General features: G+C 37.1%; 1 protein-coding gene across 1 annotated transcript in view; it reads left to right on the top strand.

The window, feature by feature from the left end:
• The window catches only part of PKN2 (protein kinase N2), a 53771-nt gene extending 32604 nt beyond the window's left edge, over positions 1-21167 (top strand). Inside the window, exons 4-22 of the mRNA XM_083847175.1 lie at positions 3051-3168; positions 4861-5006; positions 5096-5309; positions 8017-8202; positions 8523-8632; positions 9962-10105; positions 10243-10318; positions 10636-10810; positions 11071-11200; positions 11629-11765; positions 11862-11937; positions 12025-12116; positions 13087-13263; positions 13930-13992; positions 14078-14154; positions 15464-15606; positions 16881-16988; positions 18585-18665; positions 18745-21167. Of these exons, the coding sequence (XP_083703301.1) occupies positions 3051-3168; positions 4861-5006; positions 5096-5309; positions 8017-8202; positions 8523-8632; positions 9962-10105; positions 10243-10318; positions 10636-10810; positions 11071-11200; positions 11629-11765; positions 11862-11937; positions 12025-12116; positions 13087-13263; positions 13930-13992; positions 14078-14154; positions 15464-15606; positions 16881-16988; positions 18585-18665; positions 18745-18948 (2457 nt within the window). The 3' untranslated portion in view covers positions 18949-21167. The remainder of the gene's footprint in view (positions 1-3050; positions 3169-4860; positions 5007-5095; positions 5310-8016; positions 8203-8522; positions 8633-9961; positions 10106-10242; positions 10319-10635; positions 10811-11070; positions 11201-11628; positions 11766-11861; positions 11938-12024; positions 12117-13086; positions 13264-13929; positions 13993-14077; positions 14155-15463; positions 15607-16880; positions 16989-18584; positions 18666-18744) is intronic.
• The last annotated feature ends 1875 nt before the right edge of the window (positions 21168-23042 follow it).

Raw genomic sequence — 23042 nt, 5'->3', positions numbered from 1 at the left:
AGGAACATTAAAATAATTGTGGATTTTTCATATTGCTATGGTGTGAACATCCAATGTATAAACTGTATGCAGTCCCGGTGTTTTGGGGTTGGTTTATTCTTTGTTGTTAAGTAGCACTGTAAAGTCTGCTACAAATCGTTATACTGTTTTTGTTGTCCTTTGATACCCACTCAGAATGCTTGTTAAATGTGGTTGTTTTATCAATTTGTCCACATGCGGTTCAACTTAAGCAATAAATCCGGCTTACTAAATTTAGTACATCTAGTAATCTTTGATCATGTGTGATTTACAAAGCAGCAAAGCTTGGTATGACATGGAATGGTGGCTGATGCTTTTTCTAGCTCAACTAAAAAAAAATCCATTAATTTAAAGCTGTAATGTGCATGACAATTACATAAAAGGTGGCATTGCCAAATATGCTTCTGAAATGGTCATCTAGTTTTAGTTGGCAGTAAAAAGACTTGTACCAAAAATTTATTGTAATAAGAGACGCATAATATTCAGATAGAGTTGTTATAATCACCATTAGAACACAGATGCATAAAATACTTTGTTAAAATACTTTTTCCCCCTCTCCCTTTTTTTTTTTAACAGAAGAGGGTATTCTAGAGGTAGTATCTGATAGCATCAAGCTGAAACTATAAGAGCTCTCCAAGGGGCAGGGAAGTGTACAGGGAAGGGGCTTGCTAACTCCTAAATGGGTCTGACTTGCTACACAGTCTGAACTAGGTAATAAAATTCATCAGACACTAAAAGAGTCCTTTTACTCCACTCTGAAAGACTAACAAAACATTTTAAATGGGGGCAGCAGTGGGGAGACTTCTTTTCTGAGTATAAGGGAGTCACAGTTCTCAAGTGAGTAAAACTGTATGTGTGTCAAGGGGGTCCCTACTTACAGACCCTTCTGTCTTCATTAGTTACTCATTACCTTTTCTTGCCATTTACTTTTATTAGATCATTAAGGAGATGAAGTGCATCCTCAAACTAAGGGGGAAAAACAAACATAGGTATAGCAAATAATACATAGTGGCTTGGTTAGCTATTTCTGTCCAGAAGATAGCAAATACAATTGGGATGTTTGAAGTTCTTAACTGACTGGCCCAACACGTAGCTGAGTCAGTGAATTTATTCAAAAGAAATATTTAATTAGAAGAGCAGACATCTAAAAATTGTATTGCTACCAGTTGTTAATTGATACTAACCAAAAAGTATTGGCAAGGAACTTCATGTTTCTGAATGAATTTCTGCCAGGGACTGGCGGAGAGACAGATGACTTTGTACCTGCCTGCTCTGTGACTTGTACCTTTCAAAAACCACATACACTGCTGTGCTCACTCCCTGAAAAATCGTTTTAGGCTAGATGGACCATAAGTACCATCAAGTTCATTCTGTCCCAGCAGCACTTCTGAGCCAGCTGGTATGCTGGTAGCCTTAGCTGAAAGTGACCTGTCACCTACTAGCCTGGGGCAGGTGGAAGAAATAATCTAGAGTGCACCTTATGACTAATGGCCTGGGAATGCTGTCCTTGCACTACAGTCCCCAGCTCCTGGAAACCCTGGAGTCTGCATCCTCTGGGGCAGTGTACTTAACATCAGGTATGCTTAAAAATAATGATCAGCTGATACAAATGGATCAAAAGACATACATGCATTATATCCCTAATAAGCCCTCAGTACGTAACCTTATAACAGCCTGAAAAAAACTTAACTAAACACTCAGGCTATAATATTAGACATCGTTAACAAGCTTTGATCAGACTAGGTAGAAGAGATAATTTCTGGCTTGCTTTATGATTGAGGTATGTAATTAAAATTCTTGATTGAATCTAGTACTTGCAATTGGTAAATGTTTAATTTACCAATTTAACAGGCACTGTCAGTTCTTCTGTGCAAAGGAGATGCCTCGAAATATTTTTTTTTCAGGCCCCAACTAAAAGAGCTGCTAAGTATAACGCATCCATTCTGATGGTGTGGATGGGATTTTCTTTCTCTTGTGTAGGGATATCTCTATAATCCTGAACTACCTCCATTTTACACGTTGAAGTTGCCCCGAGCAAGCAAATCAATTTGAGTGACAGGATGTGGGAGGTGATCAAGTGCAGCAAGATGAAAAATAAGATAAAAATGAAGACACAGACAAGAAATGCTCACAGAGTATGTGTGCATCGGAATGATGCACGAATAAGGCTTAAAACAGTATTGCAAAGTTCTTTGTAATCTGTTAGTTAGATCCTATACTCTGCTGTAGGCAGTGTTTATTTCAAAAGTTGATATTTGTATTTGAGAAGCCATTGCTTTAAGAAATTCAGTGTACTGATTAAACAATTGGATAGCTAATATGGAATCCTCAGCATAAGGACTCTAAAGGCCTAAATATGAAAGCTAGCAGAGTATTATTGTGAAATATTGATTAATATTAAAACCTAAAAATGAGAGTTCTGATACTACCATATCTTGTGGTGTATATACCCTGCAGAACATAGGGTAGTGTAAAAATATCAGAGTAAAATATATTAGGTGCAAGGTCATAGTGGAGCTCTGTGAAGTTAAATTCTGAGCTAATTTCATATTTCTAATTTTGAGATTGAAATTCAACTCAAGTGAATTAGTACAGTGATTTTTGTATGGATTCAGTCTAGCAAATGTGTCTGTTGGAAGACACATTAGAGTTCTCATCATCTTCACTGTACACTTGAGTCATTCTCCATAGCATGGAGGAGGTATTTTGCACTTAGTGTCATGTTCTTTCTTTAGAATCAGATTACAAAATATTCATCTATGCACGTGGCATTTCTAGATCATGTCTCTTTTATTCAGCTTTAAACAGATACAGTCTCCATAGGAATGGTGTGTAGTCTTTAATCAATCTGAAAATGCAGCTGTCCTAACTTAATTTCCTGTAGTATCTTATTGTGGTTAGTTGAAGTGGTCTGCTATACCTAATGAGGTACATAGACTTAGTTCCTATTCCCTAAGCATGTGGGGTTTAAAGCTTTTGATGGGTTTTGTTACATGAAGAGTTTACAGTTTTAATTTTTTTTGTTTTAATAGGATCGAAAACTTCTTGCCACAGCTCAACAGATGCTCCAAGACAGCAAGACAAAAATAGAAGTTATAAGGATGCAGATTCTTCAGGCAGTTCAGACCAATGAATTGGCTTTTGATAATGGTGATGGACTAGAGAAGAAATATGAATCTTGTTAATGTCAAATGCCACATATATATGTACCCATATGCACACAGAACTATGATAAATTTCTAGTGGGAAGGTTAGACAAAACTTGCATGAACCGAAAGTAATCAGAGACCAGGCATACCAGTGTTAGGATGCTAAATGCATCAGACTTGAAGCAAAATACCGTGAAGCTTAAGGACCAGAACTACAATTTCTCTTCATCTTTATACCTTACATAGTCCAGTCTTGCTTTGTGGTCTTCATTCTTGCTCTATGCATGTTTTCTTTTGTCTTGACAATAACTAGCAATTTTCTTTAAAGTTTATATAATCTTTTCAGTGTCCTAAAAATAAATTCTGATACAGGTATAAAGCCTGTCATACTTGAATAGGTTGACCTTCCTTCTACTAGTAGGAACATAGTTACAGGGAAACTTTTACTATCTTTATATTAGTATTTAGGCTTGACTGAGAAATAATCACCTTCTCAAAAAAAAATTTTATCTTTTTAAAAAGATGTCTGACTTGAAACAGGTATACTGCATTCAAAAATAGTTTTAAAATTGCTTATCTTTATTTTTTAAAAAAGGCAAACAAAAACTAACCTTGAGCTATAATAGCATGAGTGTACTAAAAGTTGTGGGCATATTGGTACATCTCTATGTTTTGAACTTCATTTGTATGCATCTCTGAGTACTGAAGTTGTATCATGATACTTGTAATCAGGGCCTCAATGTGTCCTAGGTACTGAAATGCTTGTGTTTGTTTTGTTTTGTGGAGTTGGCTTTGTTTTGTTTGTTTTCACACTTATGAGGCTTCTGGCTTTTTAACACCCCATCTTAGCACGTGGATTATGCGTGTCATTTGTTCAATAGAAAAACAAAAAAAATCCTCAAAATCTATAGCCCCCTTTTTAACGCAGACTTGCAAGAAAATTAGCAGCATGAGCAGGATAAAGTATGCATCTATGAAGTTGTGTATCGTTGTATGTGTATTTTGTATTAAAGCTAGAAAGGGTTTTCAAATGCCTGTCCTAAGAACAGTAGGAACACAAACAGTAAGGGATAGGAAACCTTTTCTAATTCTGTTTTTGAATCTTAACACCACTAAAAGTGGATATTTAAGTTCTTAACCCAAACTATTTGGGTAAGGCATTGTATGAGACCTTACATCCTCCCTGCTTGCACAACCAGATACCCTAAGATTTACTGTGAAGCAAGAGAATTACCAGAAACTGATATGTGTGTGTATATGTATACATATATCGGTAATATATGTACCTACAGAGCAGTGTGAAAGATAAATCCTCAGAACATGATTTGGAAATGTGTAAGTCTCAAAACCTCTTTCTTGCCAGATGAATGATGTAAGGGAGTGTAAGGGAGGTTTGGCTTTATACAAAGGCATTTGTCCCATAACTCCCCTAATGACATCTTCTATTTCTTGCATCTTCTAGCAATTACAGCCCTTCAAGGAGTAGTATCTGGTTTTTGGACTGAGGCCTGATTACTTCTTTATTTCTTCAAAATGCAGATGCTTAACATTTTACTGTTGTTTTTATGACATACTTTTACTTGGTCTACCAAATCTGCATTTTTTCTCCTCTGTGTGCATGGGGGAGGGGTTAGTATATAGAAATTAAACAAGGGCATGGTCTTCAATGAAGCTTGTTTCTATTTCTTTTCAGCAAAACCTGTAATAAGCCCTCTTGAACTCCGAATGGAAGAATTACGGCATCATTTTAGGATAGAGTATGCTGTAGCAGAAGGTGCAAAAAATGTGATGAAATTACTTGGATCTGGGAAGGTTACCGACAGAAAGGCACTTTCAGAAGTAATTTATGTCATTACAATTTCTGAAAATTTACTTTAAATGTTCTTTCAAAAGAGGAAAAAAAAATTTAATTTTTGTATTTTAAAAAGGCACAAGCAAGATTTAATGAATCAAGTCAGAAGTTGGACCTCTTAAAGTACTCACTGGAACAGAGATTGAATGAACTTCCTAAAAACCATCCCAAAAGCGGTATAATCATCGAGGAACTTTCATTGGTCTCTTCGCCCACATTAAGTCCCCGTCAAAGCGTAATATCTACTCAGAACCAATACAGTACCCTGTCCAAACCAGCAGCTTTAACAGGTATGATTTCTGGAGCTTTTTATTTTTCTTAGATGGTTTAAAAGAAGTCTTTAGTGCCAACTTTGATGCCTTTCTGGACATTCTTCATTGTTCCTTTTCTAGACTAAGGCATTTAGAATTTTCAAGCATCTGTGAACCAAAAAATGCAGAAAAGTTTCTTAGATTTATTTGCTGACTGTTTTTTAATCCTGTTGGAAAAAAGTCAAGTTCTGCCCTTAAGTTAGGTCACTAGGGAATGTAGTAGTACTAGTAGTGTTGACTGTTTTTTTATCTTTAGATTATCAAGGACTTTAAAAAGTGGTTAAGTATCATTATCCCCATTTTACAGATGGGGAAACTGTGGTGCAGAAGGGTTAAGTGACTTGTCCCTGGTCACTAGTATGGTACCTAGTATGGCAGAACTGGAAATAGGTACCATATTTCCTTCCACTCCCTGGACCACACTGGCTTCCTAGAAGGTGATTTATGCTACCAGAAACTTAGTATCTCCCTCTTTGGTTTATAAATATAACTAACAAAAGTGCACAGGGCTATCAACGCCCCTGTTTTGGGGTAGATTTAATTTGCTGCAAGGGAACATATTTATAAGATGTAACACAATTTCTCATAGTTGGGTTCACTTGGAATTGTTGTCCTTCATTAGAAGTAAACTATTTTAAAAGATGAGACATACTTTAACAAAGCTTTTAAATATTTACCTTCTGATATTCTTAAAGAAAAGCAAATACTTTTGACCACTTTGAGAGTATGTTGGTTTACTAAATTTATTTAATAAGTGTTCACGTAGGAATCATTTATACAGGTAATGTTCGTTTTGTGTCCTAAAAAGTTGTATATGCAACTCTTAAACTAACTGCCAACAGAGAAAGTTGGCTAAAATCTCTAATTTAAATGTTAACTCTCTTTACATGTGTATAACTGACATCAGAATTTAGTTCTGAAATAAGGTTATATTTTAAAAGAAAAAAGAGGAACTCTTCTGCCAAGCTGCAACCATAATACAGTGGAGGAAGTCTACCTGTCTTACATTTTGGTTCAGTAAGATGAGTAACAGAGGGTAAAAAATATCATAACCTCAGACAAGAGCCCTTGTGAAGATGCAGATTCCATCTAACAAAAAAAAATTCCCCTCAGATGATCAGTTACCATGGGCAGGCACAAAATATCATGCCTTTGTTTTAAAACAGCCCTTTTTTCAGTCTTTTCCTGTAATACATAATCATAGTAACAAATAATTCCTCTTTAAAGAGTATCAACTGATACATATTAGGATATATATTAGCACTTTCTAATAGGAAATATCAGAACAGAGCTACATGCTTGTAAAGTTCTTAACGGTTTCACTTTCTTATTAGCTACACAAAGAGCCTTTGTATTGAACTGGATTTAAATGAAGAGCGTCTTTGTATTTTGTGTCTAACGTTTTGTGAAAAATAGATCAATGCTACTGTCATACTTTTTAAAATGCACTAACAGGACTTTCTGATATGTATCCACTCCTTTTACAAGATTATGACCTTTCTGTGTATTAAATTCTTAGGAAAATAAGCAGAGATTTGGAATGAAGTTTTCTTTTACCTTTTAACCTGTTTTGGGAGCCAATAGCATCTCTTTTGTTATGTTTTTGATTATATTATGTCCTCGTAGCATAATATTTAGAGCTGTGGCTTATGATTGTTAGTTCCTTACAAGATGGGATTTCTTCTCGAACTGCTTTGTCAGTGTCTGTTCTGTGGGCTTTAGTGTTGCCAGGCCATTTGTAGGTCAGGTCTGACTTAAGTTTCTGTTACAAAAGAGTACTTCTAAGTTTTGCAGTTACATACATCTGCCACAGAAGCTGCATTATCCTTGGAGCTGTGTTTCTAGATGACTATATGATTATGAACTGACTAATTTCACTGTTTTTAATAGTCAACTTTGTTCCTGTTAGTGATGTCGTAGTTGTACAGATGCTATCTTTACAGGATGAGGTAAGCCTACCATTCTTGAAACCATCTGTTAAGTTCAGATGCTTCTGTACTGCTGGAGGAAGCTCTTTCAAATTAAAACTGAGCCTCTATACCTCATCTGTTCGAAAAAGTTGAAGAGTAGCTTCCTGTTTCAGCTTTTATAAAGCCAGATTCAGTCATGTTAGAACCATTCAGTGGTTGGAAATTACATACTAACTCCTATTTGACTTCAGCATCAAGCAGGCAAATTTGATTTATTTGTCTTAAACGCGTAGTCACAGTAGTCAATATGCTCATTTTAATTATCTAAGTGATTTATCCAGTATTACATGGTTATGTAAGACTCATGGAAAAACTAATACTCTCCCATCAGCAAGGAGACCCATCGCTTTAACTTCTCATTTTATAAAATGACATTACTTACAACTTGAACCCAAGTCAGTTAGATTCCTAAGAGAAGAAAAGTATTTCAGAGGCTAACATTATAGGACAAAAACTTATATCGTGGCATTGTAGTAAACTGTTGCTCCTTCTAGAAGGTTGACTCCCACATTTTTGACCTTTTTTTTAATGCTTATTTTCAGTAGGTTTGTCTTTCTTGGGTCTATCTCTTGATTTTGTCTGATATTTCTGTTATACCCAGCAGGGGTTAGAATATAAGCTATTGCTATAAAACCAATCATTAGTCATTCATTTTGCACACTTGAGCACAGTTGTGTTTTTTTTTTTCTGACAAATAATTGTTTGTCCTGTTCTAGGTACCCTGGAAGTTAGGCTAATGGGTTGCCAAGACATTTTAGAAAATGTCCCTGGTCGATCAAAAGCCACCTCGATTACACTACCTGGTTGGAGTCCGAATGAAGCCAGATCATCTTTTATGAGCAGAACCAGTAAAAGTAAAAGTGGGAGTAGTAGAAACCTTCTGAAAACTGACGACTTGTCCAGTTCAGTATACTTCTCATATTTTTATGCTTATCTTTTATTATGCTTTAATGTGCATGCTGTATTCTTTAATTAAAAATACCAAGTTGTTTTGAGACTTTAAACATAGCTGTTTCTTCAGCTGTCATGTTGTGATGGATTAAAAAAAAAAAAAAAAACACAACAAACAAAAGACCACACTATTATGCCCATAAGAACCAATTAAATATGAGAACTTTTTTCTTTTTCTTTTTTTCTTTTTGAAGGAAACCTACTGAAGATTTTTTTGTTTGTAGAAAATCCTCTTATAGTTTTAATCTGAGTTTGTGTACTTTACTTACAGATGAAGTCTGTGCTGTACTGAAGCTGGATAACACTGTGGTTGGTCAAACCAGCTGGAAACCTATTTCCAATCAGTCATGGGATCAGAAATTTACACTGGAACTAGACAGGGTAAAGATGTGGTCTTACTCCATTGACAGCTAAAGTTGATTATGTAGATTAGACTCATGTTGCTTTATATCATTTTTTTCCTGTTGGTGTGATTACGTGCAAATTTCACATGTGCAAGTATTCCTGTGCTTAACAGAAGGAGTTCCCTGGAGATAAGCTGATTTGCTGGGTTGCCATTCTACAAGTTTTACCTCTTCTGGCATGTGACGAGACATAATATTTTTGTCTAAGACATAACACTTAACATCTTTTTAGTCTGTAATGAAGGTGCTTAAATTTTTATTCAGATCATCAACTTCTCTTTATCAGGAAATTCTCGTATTTGATGGAGTTTAGATATTTTGGGAAAGTTGTATCGTAGAATTTTTAGTATTTATCCATAATACATATGTTCTCATGTGAAGCAGATGGATTCCTTTTTCAGGAGTAATAAACACTGTTAGTGAATTTGGTTTCCTACAACTTTAAACATTATTTGTATGGACTTAAGTATATAGAATGATGCTCTTCTTGACACACCTTTTTAAGAGAATTTCTGTTATGTAGGTTTAATTAATTATTTTTTTTATAGATACCTGATACTCATAGTATCTTAAGGGGATACAAGGACTTTTTTTTCTTCAGCATGAGCAAGTGACTCAAAACTGGTTTAGCTTTTCATGTGAATGAGGCAGTGATTGCCACTGGAGGACTTTCCCAGCAAGGGAGGAGGCTATAGATTTTATAGATTTCTGATTCTTCCTTGCTTTTACCTGTGCAGTCATAATTTAGGAAGATGTCATGAGGCAAGATACAGAAGCAGTTCTTGTTAAAGTTTTTGGCCCCTCTTCATGACCACGTTAAAAAAAAAATGCATGTGTTTCTACAGATGCTGTATAGTCTTACATCATGATGCATAGCCAGATACAAAAGTGTCACTGTACAGCCATGAAATGCAATTTATACTTGTTAATTAAATGGAAAACTAGCAAAGTTGAGCTTTCTAAACACAGTTAAAAATCTCTTCCTGGAGCTTAAGCTAAGATGCATTTAACTAGCACTTTTGTTTGACTGAAAAAGTATGTGTGTTTGTGACTCTCCTTCTATTTTTGGGAGTTTTACACTTACAGTTCTTATTTGGACACTGGATATCACATTTGAACTGAAGCAAAATGTGATTATCCTAGTGAGAGTTTGCTCTGTACAGTTAGTTAGACTTGACACTTTTTTTTTTTTAAGTAAAAGCTTTACATCTTGATCCTTGAGGTACTAGATCTTATGACTGTGGAGAGGTAACTATTGCAGAACAATTACTAATAAGTAATTTCCTGTGTGTGTTTACTGTCATAGTCACGGGAACTGGAAATCTCAGTTTATTGGCGTGACTGGAGATCTTTGTGTGCAGTGAAGTTTCTGAGGTTGGAAGACTTTCTGGATAACCAACGACATGGCATGTGTCTCTATCTCGAACCCCAGGGCACTCTGTTTGCAGAGGTAAGAACGTTTCGTTAGAACACGTGGGCATACATGTAGCTATTATCTTGCAAGATAGTTTAAGACTTTTTCTTAAACATTTAAGAACATGTTTTGTTCTGAAACTTAAATTATAATGTGCATTATTTGAACTGCAGGTTACATTTTTTAATCCAGTTATTGAAAGAAGACCAAAACTCCAGAGGCAGAAGAAAATTTTTTCAAAACAGCAAGGTAATTGTTTAATATAAATACATAAAGCTTAAAAGTTGTACATACCTGTGATATTTTTTTAGTGAGACTTAATGTTCATCTGTGAATAAAATGGCTGATAATCATGTATTTGGTATTGCACTTAGAAATGTTTTGGTTTAGAATTCCTTATTATGCATTAGCATTTAATACTGAATAATTAGGAATTGCTAAGGAGTATGACAAATTCAGTTTGTTCTTCATAAACTATAAACTAATGAATATGATTTTTTGTTTTTAATTATAGCTTTTCATAATAAGTAAGGAAATTACTTGCACTCTTTTCACAATATCCACAGGCAAAACATTTCTCAGAGCTCCTCAAATGAATATTAATATAGCCACTTGGGGAAGGCTGGTGAGAAGAGCTATTCCTACAGTGAATCACTCTGGCACCTTCAGCCCTCAAGCACCAGTGCCTGCTACAGTGCCAGTGGTTGATGTACGCATCCCTGAACTAGCACTGCCAGCCAGGTAGGCATGTCTACCATTTTTAAGTACTTTTAGGAGCAAGAGTAATGGTGAAATGTTGACACACTGATGTATGTAAAATACGTTTATTCTGCGAGACTGAAGACCTTTCATTGTTTTATTTCGGACATCCCATTTTATACACATACAACACACACAAGATGTGCTCTAGGAGAAATACAAACAACATGATTTTAAGTTGGTTTTCATATTATTAAAACTTTCCTTGCTGTATACTGAGGAGTTATTTATTTTCTTGCCAGTGACTCTCCTGTAGCTAAATTGGATTTTGAACTTGAGCCTGAGCCTCCACCTGCTCCACCCCGTGCATCTTCCCTTGGTGAAATATGTGAATCTTCCTCTGAGATGAAGGCTCCTGATATGCCAGCTCAGGTAAGTAAATTTAAGAATTTGGGGCTATATAGTTTAACAAGGTTGTAATATTGGTATTTTTATGATGGACTTCTTCCTGTGCACTTCAGCATTACGCTGCCTGTTGAGACGATTCTGTATGTGTAAGTTATGGATGCCCTGATTACTTGTTTCCATGGTTGGTGTGTTTAATTTCCCATGTCACTGTTTGGTTCCATTGCGGGGAAAAAAAAAAAAATAAAATCCATCAGAGTATTCAGGGAAAAAGTGGTTTTATTAAAAAAGGGCAGAATAATTGGAGGAACAGGTTTCATCATTCTGTTAAAACCTTGCTTATCTATATCATCTTGAGGTATAATGTTTTAGGTTAGATAATTTTTGAGTTAAGAATTTCTGCATCCTTTTACTTCAGCGAGCTTTTAAATTTTCAGACTTATTTTTCCTTCCAGGATGAAGTAACAGCTTTTGATTTTGAAAATGGCAGAAATAGTATTGTTCCAAAACTCCAGCCTGAAATAATCTGTGAGCCTGATGTTCCACATTCAGACATAAAATACACCAACGTCCGAGAGCCTGAAGATAGAAGGTAAAAATGCAATATTTTTAGTGTTGATTATGAATGTTTGTTAAAGTTAACAAACTAGAAGACTCTTTTTTAACGCTTATTTATTTATTTATACAGAACACAACAAAGATTTCAGTTCAGCCTGAAGGATTTCAGGTGTTGTGCAGTACTGGGTAGAGGACATTTTGGAAAGGTAAATGTCAAAAGGCTATATCAAATGTCAAGGTTATATCAAAAAATAGATATAAGACTTAAATAAATTACTTATCTTCTGTTTTAGGTGCTGCTGGCAGAGTACAAAAACACAAATGAGATGTTCGCTATTAAAGCCTTAAAGAAAGGAGATATTGTCGCTCGTGATGAAGTAGACAGGTCAGTTTGTAAAATTTAATACGTGGATTACCTGAATCAGTTGCTTTCTTTCTGCATGCAACACACACATTTGGTAGGGCTTATGGTAGTTAAACTCCATGAAAGAGCAAAACAAGTCATCTTCCTGCACAGTTGGCTGTTACAGACCCTTAGCCTTTGTTCTGGGGCAAGGAGAAAGCAGTACTGGTTATTTTAGTGCCCGTCTTACCATGCCTGTATTTTTAATTTTTCATCCATTCAGATTCTCTTGTAATCATTACTTCTAATTACTTGTTTTATAGACTTCCATCACATTCCAGGAGGACAGTGACTATTTTCTTTGCTGGCAGAAACATATGATGGTATTTCTCAACCTGTAACATACCGTCATACTCTGTCCATCACATTTTGCCTTAAGTCCCATGTATACTCCACTATTATGTTTTCAATCTCTTTGCCCAAGAACTACGATCTTACTCTGTCTGGAAATGAAATGGCAGGTGGAAAACTGTCTAGGTTCAATGCAAGAAGATGCTTTTACAGCTGTTTAATAATTACTGTTTTCATTTGAATTGCAGGAAGACAGATAACTGCATTAAGAATAAGCTACAAATTAACCAACTGGCTTACAGAGAAATAATCGGGAATGATTGTAGACAGATATATAGTCAAAAAAAAGAGTAATATTACAGATATTATACACAGTTAAAATAAAAATGGATTAATGCTAATGCCACATGATACTGATGCATTCTGATTTGGAAGGAGAACTAGCATGATTTAGTCTTCGTGGAACACTGGGTTGCCTATTTCATTTGTGAAACTCAAATGCAACTTCTTGAGTATCCTAGCATCAACTTACTATGTGTGGAAATATTAAAAGTTCTCTCCTAAAAGGAAGAGTATTCTTATCTTCGAGGAATAGAGGAAAAAGCATAAGATCTGTGGTTTGGGATTCAGCTTTAAATTTTACTGATTTTTCTGTTTGCAGCTTGATGTGTGAAAAGCGAATATTTGAAACTGTGAATAGTGTAAGGCATCCCTTCCTGGTGAACCTTTTTGCTTGTTTCCAAACCAAAGATCACGTTTGCTTTGTAATGGAATATGCTGCTGGTGGGGATCTGATGATGCACATTCATACTGATGTCTTCTCTGAACCAAGAGCAGTGTGAGTATCCATCCCTTTTTATGGCATTAATGGAAGGACATTTTGTTCTGTTTCAGTGAACAAGAACTGAAATATTCATCACCACACACCCTCTGTGTTATGTCACTTCAGAAAATACTGTTCAGTTTTTAAAAGGGAAAAGATTCTCATTTTATTAGAAAAAATACATATGCAGGTTTAGTACCTGAATCTAACTTGAATGCAAAAATGGTATACAGATATTTAATGTTTATAATACTTTTTTTTGGTAAAGATCATATTAAAAATTTAATATCATAATTAAAATAACAGGCAAGGACAAAAAAAGGAGTAAGACAAATTAGAAATTCTTCAGTGGCATGGCAGTGAACACTACAGGAAAACTTACCTTCCAGGTTGAAAGCTGCAAGTTTAAACATTTTTGATATTTGACTTTAAAATCCTGACCCTCTATAAAGCTAATGTAGTGGGTAGTATTAGTGGTAGGGGGACAGTTGAACCAGATGATCTTGGAGGTCTTTTCCAACCTTAATGATTCTATGATTCTGTGATTCTAATCTGTAGCTGAAAAGGCAAAAAGTATAATCTTCAGAGGATGGCTAATAAAAGATAAATTACGATGAGCTTCGCATTCTGAAAAGCAGGACTAGAATCCATTAAAACTTTACATTTCAACTTTTTCAACAGATTCTATGCTGCATGTGTTGTTCTTGGACTTCAGTATTTACATGAGCACAAAATAGTATATAGGTAAGTAGTGATTGATGCATTTCTAACAGATGAGTTTCAGCTATTCTGAATAGTACTAAAAAAATTCTCTCAAATATTCATTTAGAGATTTGAAGTTGGATAACTTATTGCTGGACACAGAAGGCTTTGTGAAAATCGCTGACTTTGGTCTTTGCAAAGAAGGTAATGGCTCTTAAATTTCTTTCTTTATTCCTAGGAAAGTTCTGTCATCTCACTTGCTCTTGACTGTTCTGTGAGATTTGTGAACTGCCAAATGTATATAGAAGGAAAAATACGTCTCTGATTGTACACATGGGGAGATGGAAGGAAGTTCCTTAGTGGAGAAAATACCAAGAACATCTGAGCATAGCCTTTTTTTTTAATCTCAGTTGTGAGGAACACCTATTCTGACTCTTAAATAATTTTCTTCATTCTAAAGCTAAGTTGACAATGAAATCAATCCACACCTCAACTTTTACAGTGGTTTGTTTTTCTTTACTCTCAAATAGTTGCATATAAGTATATAGAAATGACAGGCTAAATATACTATAGCTAAAAATGAGAAATTTATCCCAAAAGGGAAGCTTAGATGCTAGAAAGTAACTCTCAAGCATCCAGCTACTGGCAACTAACTTTCAAATAAGACAAAATAAAGGATTTTTCTGTATTGAGGAAAGTGCCTTTGTCAAACCCCATTGGAGGATATGGGGAGGGAAGATTTGACAAAGTATATTTCCTTCTCCAATTTGTATAGCCTGTCTCCCAAATATTCCTCTTTTAGGTAGCCTAAGAGGGAGAGGAATTCTGTAAATTTGGTAGGTGGTCAAACATGATTATTGCTTTTAATATCCTAGGGCAAGTTGTGTGACTTCAGCTACAAATTCCACAAAAGATGAAAGGAAACGAGGACCAAGAAAGCTCTTCAGTTTACTGACTGCTGCTATAAATGGTTTTCTTAAGCGCTCCATAGCACCTCCACGCACATAGTGGCACATCAGTGCTTGTGGTGCTGTTTCTAACTATGCCTTTCTTGCACAGGGCTTATTTTGCTCCAGGTCGTTTCACTACATTCTGTTTTACTTTACTGTGGGTAGCCTTGCCATTGCAGAAGGATCTGCAATAGGCATGTTTGACTGAACTAGGGTACCACATTTTCCTGTACAAGCTAATAAAAACATAGTATAAGATTGCTTGTATCTTTCCAAGATGGTGACATCTTTGTCACGGGGTGACAAAAGTGTAATTGGAGGCTTGATTTGGCTCATTGTATAGGGACAGAGAAGGTTATATTGAAGCACACTTGGAACAAGGGCATGAGAGAGAAGAGTTGGGGGAAATGTTTTATTTACCTCGTTTAGACTGAGGTAACTGAGACAGACCATGACACCTCAGTATCACTTTGCTGAAGTTGTGTTAGGTTTTACTTGCTGAAGGAATGGTTTGTGGACTTGCAGAAAATACTGCTTGCTTTTCATTAATTGTAACCTTTCAGGAATGGGATTTGGAGACAGAACAAGCACATTCTGTGGCACACCAGAATTTCTTGCTCCAGAAGTGCTGACAGAAACTTCCTATACAAGAGCTGTAGACTGGTGGGGTCTTGGTGTACTTATCTATGAGATGCTAGTGGGTGAGGTAAGTTCTAGTAAAGATACAACACAGTCATAAGACAAACCTATGTTAAAAATATTACAAAACTATCATCCTGTCAACATTTAATATGCCCCTATATAACATAGTTATATCAATATACAGTATGCGTAGGCGTACCTAGTTTTACTGTGAGCATTTTAATTTCATTAAGTAGGAATAAATTCTGAGCAGCTCTTTATCTGATACTAGCTACTATAATGCTATAGAAATCAATTAGTCGTGTCGGGGGCTTGAGTTACCAGCTGCTGTGGAAGTGTATGAGTCATAGTTGGTCCAAGATTTAACCTCTAGATTTTTTTTGTTTTGCTTCTAATTACATCATTATGCCTTAAAATCAAATGATGGTAATAGTATATTAATGCCAGTGACTCTAAACAAGAAAATAGCACATCTGGATTGGGGGAGCTCAGTTTCCAGTGTGCAGGGCACAGCAATCCTAACTTTGATTTCAGTTTCCTTGTCTGTTATTGTCAGATTTGGATGCACACAGCTTATAGCAGGCTTCTGCTTTCAAATGTGCTAGGGGAGAAAACCAACTCCTTAACTCGTGCAGCTTGAATGCACATAAACTTTAATTCATAGAACTGGATAGTAGTGAAAGATTATGCCAAATGCAAAGTTACTTATGATTGGAATTGCACATGCACTAAAACAGAATGCCCCAGTTCTGTGTAAATGGGATGGTAAATAACTACTCAGTTGTTTACTATTAATGCATACATAGCCTGGCCTCCTGGTCCATTTTCTAGAGTATCTCCATGATATCTCCATTTTCATCTTATTGATGATAACAAAGATGGTAACTCCTTTCAGGTTTAAGGGGGGGAAAAAGGAGAAAAAGAGTGTGGGTTGCATCTTTCAAGCCACCTTATAGTAGTTTCTGTTCTTAAGCTATAACATGCTAGAGGTATTACAAAAATAAAGTCTTCCACATGTTACTTGTCTCAAAGAAGAGCTAATAGAGGCCTTCCACATTTCCTGTATATCTCGTGTCAGAGTTCAAAAAGATACTACTTCTAGGTTTTACTACTTTTAAAAGTACACTTTAAAGCATAGTCCTTTAATTAAAAAAAGAAGGGGGGAGGGTAATGACTTTGCTCTCTTCCTTATGGAAAAGGACTGTATATTTTTGGGACAAAGGAAAGTTTAATTTTAGGGAGTAACTCCAAGTTGTCAGCTGAATATCTTGTTTTAAATTGTAAATGATTTTTAAGCCTGTTTTAATACTTGTGGGGTTTTTATTACTTACATTATAGTCTCCTTTCCCTGGAGATGATGAAGAAGAGGTGTTTGACAGTATTGTAAATGATGAAGTAAGATATCCACGCTTTCTGTCCACAGAAGCCATCTCTATAATGAGACGGGTAAGAAAGTAATAAAAAACATTACAGTATTTCCCTCTTACCCTGTTTTGTCTCCTACCTTAAGAAAATTAATCACTTTTATAGAGAACAAAGTACTCTTAAGAACCTATATGCGACTATCTTTTCTACAATTAAATTTCAGGCTTGCTTCATTTATGCTGTGCCATGCTGCCTATCACCATTTTTTTTGCCTTAAACGTAATCTCAGTGCCATTTCACTTAATTATTCAGGAGCAAGTTTTTCTTTTTGAAATGTGAAACGCTAAGATTTATTTTCTCCCTGAACTAAGTTTCAACATCATCTCTAACTAGAGAAGTTCCAGTTTCATTTTCTAGCAGAACACCGCTGCATTGACTTGCTTGCTAGATTAACATAGTCACATGAACATTTTAATTTTAAAGACTTTCTAACTAACTCTTTTTGGTTTCATTCCAACTGGCGTAGGGAACTCTATACACGTGGCATCTACAGCTCCGTTCTTGGCAAAGAAAGGCTGATTTTGATTTTTATTAGTGCTATTCCTTATTGTAATGTCTCTACTAGCTTCAGACATCATCTTTAGATGTCTCAGAGGCTTATCTCAGTTGATGGAAAGGCATTTCCTGGGGAGGGTTCCAAGTCTTGGGATTCAGTCTCTTTGCTTAAGCCACTGAATATTGTCAGTCTAGCACCCAGTTCAGCAACGTGAAGCAGCATTAAAGTTAAAGCATGTCACAGTAACTACTGTTACTTATTATTTAAGTTAGAGCATAAATATAGCTCAAAATGAGTGCTTCCTTTCAGATTGTTTTCCTAGAGTAAGGACAAAGAATACAGCTTTAAGGCAGTACTGGAAAAATGTAGTTTTATCTTGAAGTGCCTCTATCTACATTGGCAGGTGGAGAGAGAATACTGCTACACTGCACCCAGAATGCGCACACAGTGAACTTTGTGTTTACAGTTTACTAGTTTTATCTCTTTGTACTGTTCCCATCTGAGCCAATCCTATACTCTCAAATAGTGGGCTTCCATGGGGCCCTTCGCCTACAATTTCACGTTACTTTGATTCCATTGTGGAAAAAGATCACAGTGACAAGGTAGCCTCAAGTAGAGGCTACCTAGAGAACTGCTATATTTGGCTGGGTGTGTGAAGCAGTATCCACCCCTCTCCTGGTAAATCAACTGCTGTGAAATAGCTGGACACAGCAGACAACAGCCTAGTCTCTTTTGAGCCAAGCAAGCTGAAATACCAGCTTATATAGATTCTATGTCCTCTCCAGCAGAAATCAGAGTTAGTATCTCTGTGCTGAACGCTAGTCCCACAGATTACCTCAGGTACTAAGATGCAGTACATATTTGCAGAGTAAGACAGGTGAGTCCGCTCACAGTACATGTTCAGAGCTAGGCTGCTTGTGGAATCTTGCTGTGAGATCCAGGTGTCTTTAAAAGAGCACTGCTGCTCTGTCTACAGCTTTGTCCTCACCTTTCTTTTGAGGACCAAGAGTTTTTCATAGGTCAGGCAGTATGAAGTCACTGTCCATCCAGTCTTGGTGTCGACTCTTACACAGTAGCATTACCCATGAATTTGCACACTAAAATATCACATGTTTTGTCAGCTGCTACGAAGAAATCCAGAACGGCGTCTTGGAGCTGGAGAGAAAGATGCTGAGGATGTGAAAAAGCATCACTTCTTCCGGGTGAGTACAAGCCAGTGTTAGTTCTGAGGACATTAGCGATAGAGATGGGAAACTAAACATCAGTTGGTTTATTTTACAGCTAATAGATTGGAATGCTTTACTGGCCAAGAAAGTGAAGCCTCCTTTTGTACCCACCATTAGAGGACGAGAAGATGTTAGTAATTTCGATGACGAATTTACCTCTGAAGCACCTATCCTCACTCCACCTCGGGAACCAAGGATACTTTCTGAAGAAGAGCAGGAAATGTTCAGAGATTTTGATTACATTGCTGATTGGTGTTAACTTCTAGACACTGTGAAATCCTAGCTGACTGGCTCACAAGAATGCCTCTCTCAGAAGAATACCAACCCTTCAATTGCTCTCTGTGCCACCTGTAGCTTTTTTTTTTTTAAATCACATGAAGACCCTTTTAAGTACTGTTTTAACACTCTTGTGAAGAGTGGCCTCTTTGTATATTGTTTTTTATCTGAGCACTGGAAAGCAGTTCTATGGAGTTCTTAAGCTGAGTGGGTGAATCCAGGCCGTATTGAGCTTCCCACACATGGGCACACTTGGATCTGTACTTTCTCTCACTCTTCTATGGCAGATTACATTGTTTTTTAAGGATCTGCCTTAAGTGGGAAAAGCAGACTTTGAGCTAGGTAATCACTTAACTCTACTCAGCCACATGAAATAGAAGTTTGGGATACTGATGACACTCGCACAGAACATGGTTCTATCTGGAGAAGGCAAACTATTTCAGTTAAATATTATCTTGTGCAGTCTATAAAACTACACATTTCTATGTACACTTTCCTCTTGTGTTCTTAAAATAATGGTATTGAGAACAGCTATGCCTTGTTTTATAAATTTTCTATGGTATTTATTAGGAAAAATGTTAAATGCCTTGCCTCTGAGATAACAACAGTGTAAGTGCTTCCATTAAAAAGAAAAATTGAGGAAAAACCCAGGAAGTTTACCAAAGCCACTTGCCAAACAGTTCTGCCTTCAAGCTTTTTAAGCATGGCTTAAAACCCTGGTTGAAATGAAGAATGTAACAAGGATGTTGCTCAGTCTACCTACACAGAGCGAAGCATACGCGTTTCCCAAGCCCATCCACTTCCATACTCAAACTTACGCCTTTTCCACTCCTGCAGTGGACAGATAAGTTAACCATTCTGTATTTAACCACCTAGATCATCCTGTATCTGCTGTACAAATCATATCACCTTTTAGAAAACATAAGGATTTTCAATGTATACATGCTGTGAACATGTATATTTGGAAGTTGTAATGTATTCTTATGTCCAGGCAAGTAATTTAATTATACCACTTCATTAATTTTGCACAGTGGCCATGTGAACAACATAGAACTCTTGAGCGAAGAAAATATTCGTGTACCTTTAGGCCACTGAACTCCAGAACTTAGATTGGCAGTTACCAAGGGTAAAAGCAATATGTTGTAACAGAATGTATAAATATTTTTGATAAAAACTGTATATTTTATAAACTTCCTAACACTAAAGCTGTACCTCAAAAGTTGGAAAACAATTTAGACCAGACACTGTGTGTACTTGGAAACCAAGACCTGTTTTTGGCACCTGATGTTCTGCAGGCAAAGATGAGTTCTTAGAAAATAAATTTTCCATGCTGTCCTTAGCTCTCACACCACTCAGAGTTTGTGTATTCAATCTCACAGGTGCATCCTAGCCAGGAGTTTGCTGTTGGTGGGCTAAGACAGTGAGAATCAGCACTCGAATTCAAAATCCCTAATTCTATTCATTCAAAGGAAAAATAGAAACCACTTGAGTGTGCAACACTAAGGTGGTTGTTTAAAATCATGATGCTGGACAGACCTGCAGGGTCAGGCAGAAGACAGGCTTAGGGAAAAAAGGGGAGTGGTTCTAAATCAGGCTTGCCCCACCCTAGGAAGCAGGAAGGCATCTTCACCAGCTCTATAAATCATGTCAGGAAGAGGGAGTGAACTTTTCAGCATTACTTCTTTCTAAATTCTAATAAATAAGAAACAAATTATGTTCCTATATCAAGTGGAAACTAAATGCTAAATACTTTTGAGGTACAGTCAGCTTACCCTTTTTGGTTCCCAAATATATATAATGAGCATCTAACAGGGTGCTTAACACTTATGAAAGTATCCTGAAAAATACCTTTTTGTAACTACATCTTGTACAGAAATCTTTTTTTTTAAATCTAAGTAAATCACTAAAAAAAAATTAGATGGCAGGGTATGTTCACCCAGTTAAGCTGAAAGAAAGCACTAATTTTATCTCTGTAGTTTTTTAAATATTTTTAGGCAGATTAAGATTTTAAACCCTAGATTGTAAATATATTTTGCTATACTTTATCTGTATGTGGCTGCTCAAGCACTTTGTAAGGAAATTAGGATATTTTAGAATGGTACACTATGCATTAAAATGAAATGTGCCTTTAACAATGTCATTTTAAGTGTTTTGCAGTCATTAATATCACAAATTAAAGTTTTAAATAGAGTAATTTGTAAATCGTGTCCCAAACATGATTTTGCTGTTTTTTGAAGTGACAAGTCATGGTTTTTTTCTACAGGTAACTTCAGAAAAGAACTTGCACTCAGGAAGGGACTTACAGAAAACCAGCCTCTCAGGGCTAGTTCACTGTACTCCACCCCCACCCACCCACCCACACTTAACCCACTTTTTCTTTTTTCAGTCTAAGTGACCAGCTCTGAACATACCTTCTTTCAAAGTGAAGGAAAGTCATCTTCTCTTGTTTGGGTGAGCAGTCCTTAGCAGAGCAGGAAAAGATCCCATATATTAGGTTCGCCAGCTTGACTTGGCCGCCTTCCCTCACAAGCTTCCTTTGAGGACAGTGGGAGACAACCCTCCCTCCTGGGTATTTCTTCGTTATTTTTCTCCCCACTACATAGGGCAGCTCTGTAAACAAACAAAAACCTGCACATAACCCACAGTAAATCTGTTCTTTAAGCAAGAATGAAACTTTCTTTTCTGAGTTCATTTAGAGAATAAATCTTTTCTACGACTTTAAAGAACAAGCTAAGGTTTCATGAGGCTATTACTTAGAGCCACCTACCTTCAGTACTTAGCTAAGCAGTCATTCCAGAAAGGGCTGGATCCAAATGAAGATTACAGGGAGTTTTAAATAGTCTAAATTGCAGTTCAATTAAAACAGGAAGCACCTAAAGATACCAGGCTGTGTCCTTTGTTGTCTGTGCTGAATCCAATCCTTCAGCTCGCCTGTGTCATCCCAGGCTCCCCGCAGGACCAGCTCCCCACAGCCACCACCTGTACTTCTTAGCAGAGAACCCAAAGCCTACCAACACCGCGACCTGCAGCTGGCCTCCTTGCCTGCACTTCAGGCTCTGCTCATCATACGGGCTTGGCGGCAGCTTGGCTTCGGTAATACAAGTAGTTAGCTAGCAGGCTGGAAGTGCTCAGAGCCCTCTTTGCACCTGGGAATGCGCCCCAAATCAGGCTGCTGAGGTGCCATGACTCTTCCCACTAACAGGAAACACCCAGCTCAGAAGCACACCACCGAACAGTCACCGCTCCCGCTATGCCATCGTAGAGCGGCTCTTTCTGCCACCCACCCCCACTAGCCTTTTCACTTGACACTTTTATTCAGGAAATAGGGAGAGAGCAGCCTCATCATCTAGCAAGTGGTCACCTTCCGTGTTTAGCTCAGTACTCAGATTGTCCACCAGGAAGTCTCTGGCACCCCAATAATAGGCTCTTTTTGCTGTTCCTGGAAAATCAGCATTACTCACTGCTTGCAGTTCCTGGAGGAAGACGGCCTGTGGCCGTGGCCTTAACAGCAAAAGGCAGACAAGCAAGCACCTCTGCCTATTCTCCATCTACCGAGCGACCACACAGAGCCAGCTGGCTCCTGTGCTGCTCCTCAGCCTAAGGGGGCACTGAGCCTACCAGGACAGCTGAAGTCCCAGGAGAAAGGTTCTCACGGAACAGCATCTCTTCAGCTTCACGTCCATCTACCGCCAGTCCAGCTCACAGCAACTGTCTGAGTCCCTCTTCAAAAGCAAGAAGCATCTGACCTAAATAAAACAAAGTATGGTAGCTTGCCACAGGGACATATGTAAAGTTTAAACTCAATCAGAAGAGATATAGCTATCACTTGTAGCTTTAAGGAGATTTAAGATGCCACCAGACATTTGGAGAGTGCTTTTTCAAGGAGCTATGACTACTGCCCAGCCCAAAGCTGCCTTTAAATGATCCGAGGCTTCCAATTTGTGATTGTTAACAGCAGTCTCTGCTGGACCAAAGCTGCTCTCAGCTTCTGGTGCTATCGCGCCGATCATCTCTTTGTTTATACAATTTCCAATTGACACAAGGTAAGAACACACCTCCCTTTCACCAGCAGAGGCA

Source organism: Anser anser (genome assembly GCF_964211835.1).
Source record: "Anser anser genome assembly, chromosome: 8".
Lineage (NCBI taxonomy): Eukaryota > Metazoa > Chordata > Aves > Anseriformes > Anatidae > Anser > Anser anser.
This window is presented reverse-complemented; position numbering and strand designations above follow the sequence as displayed.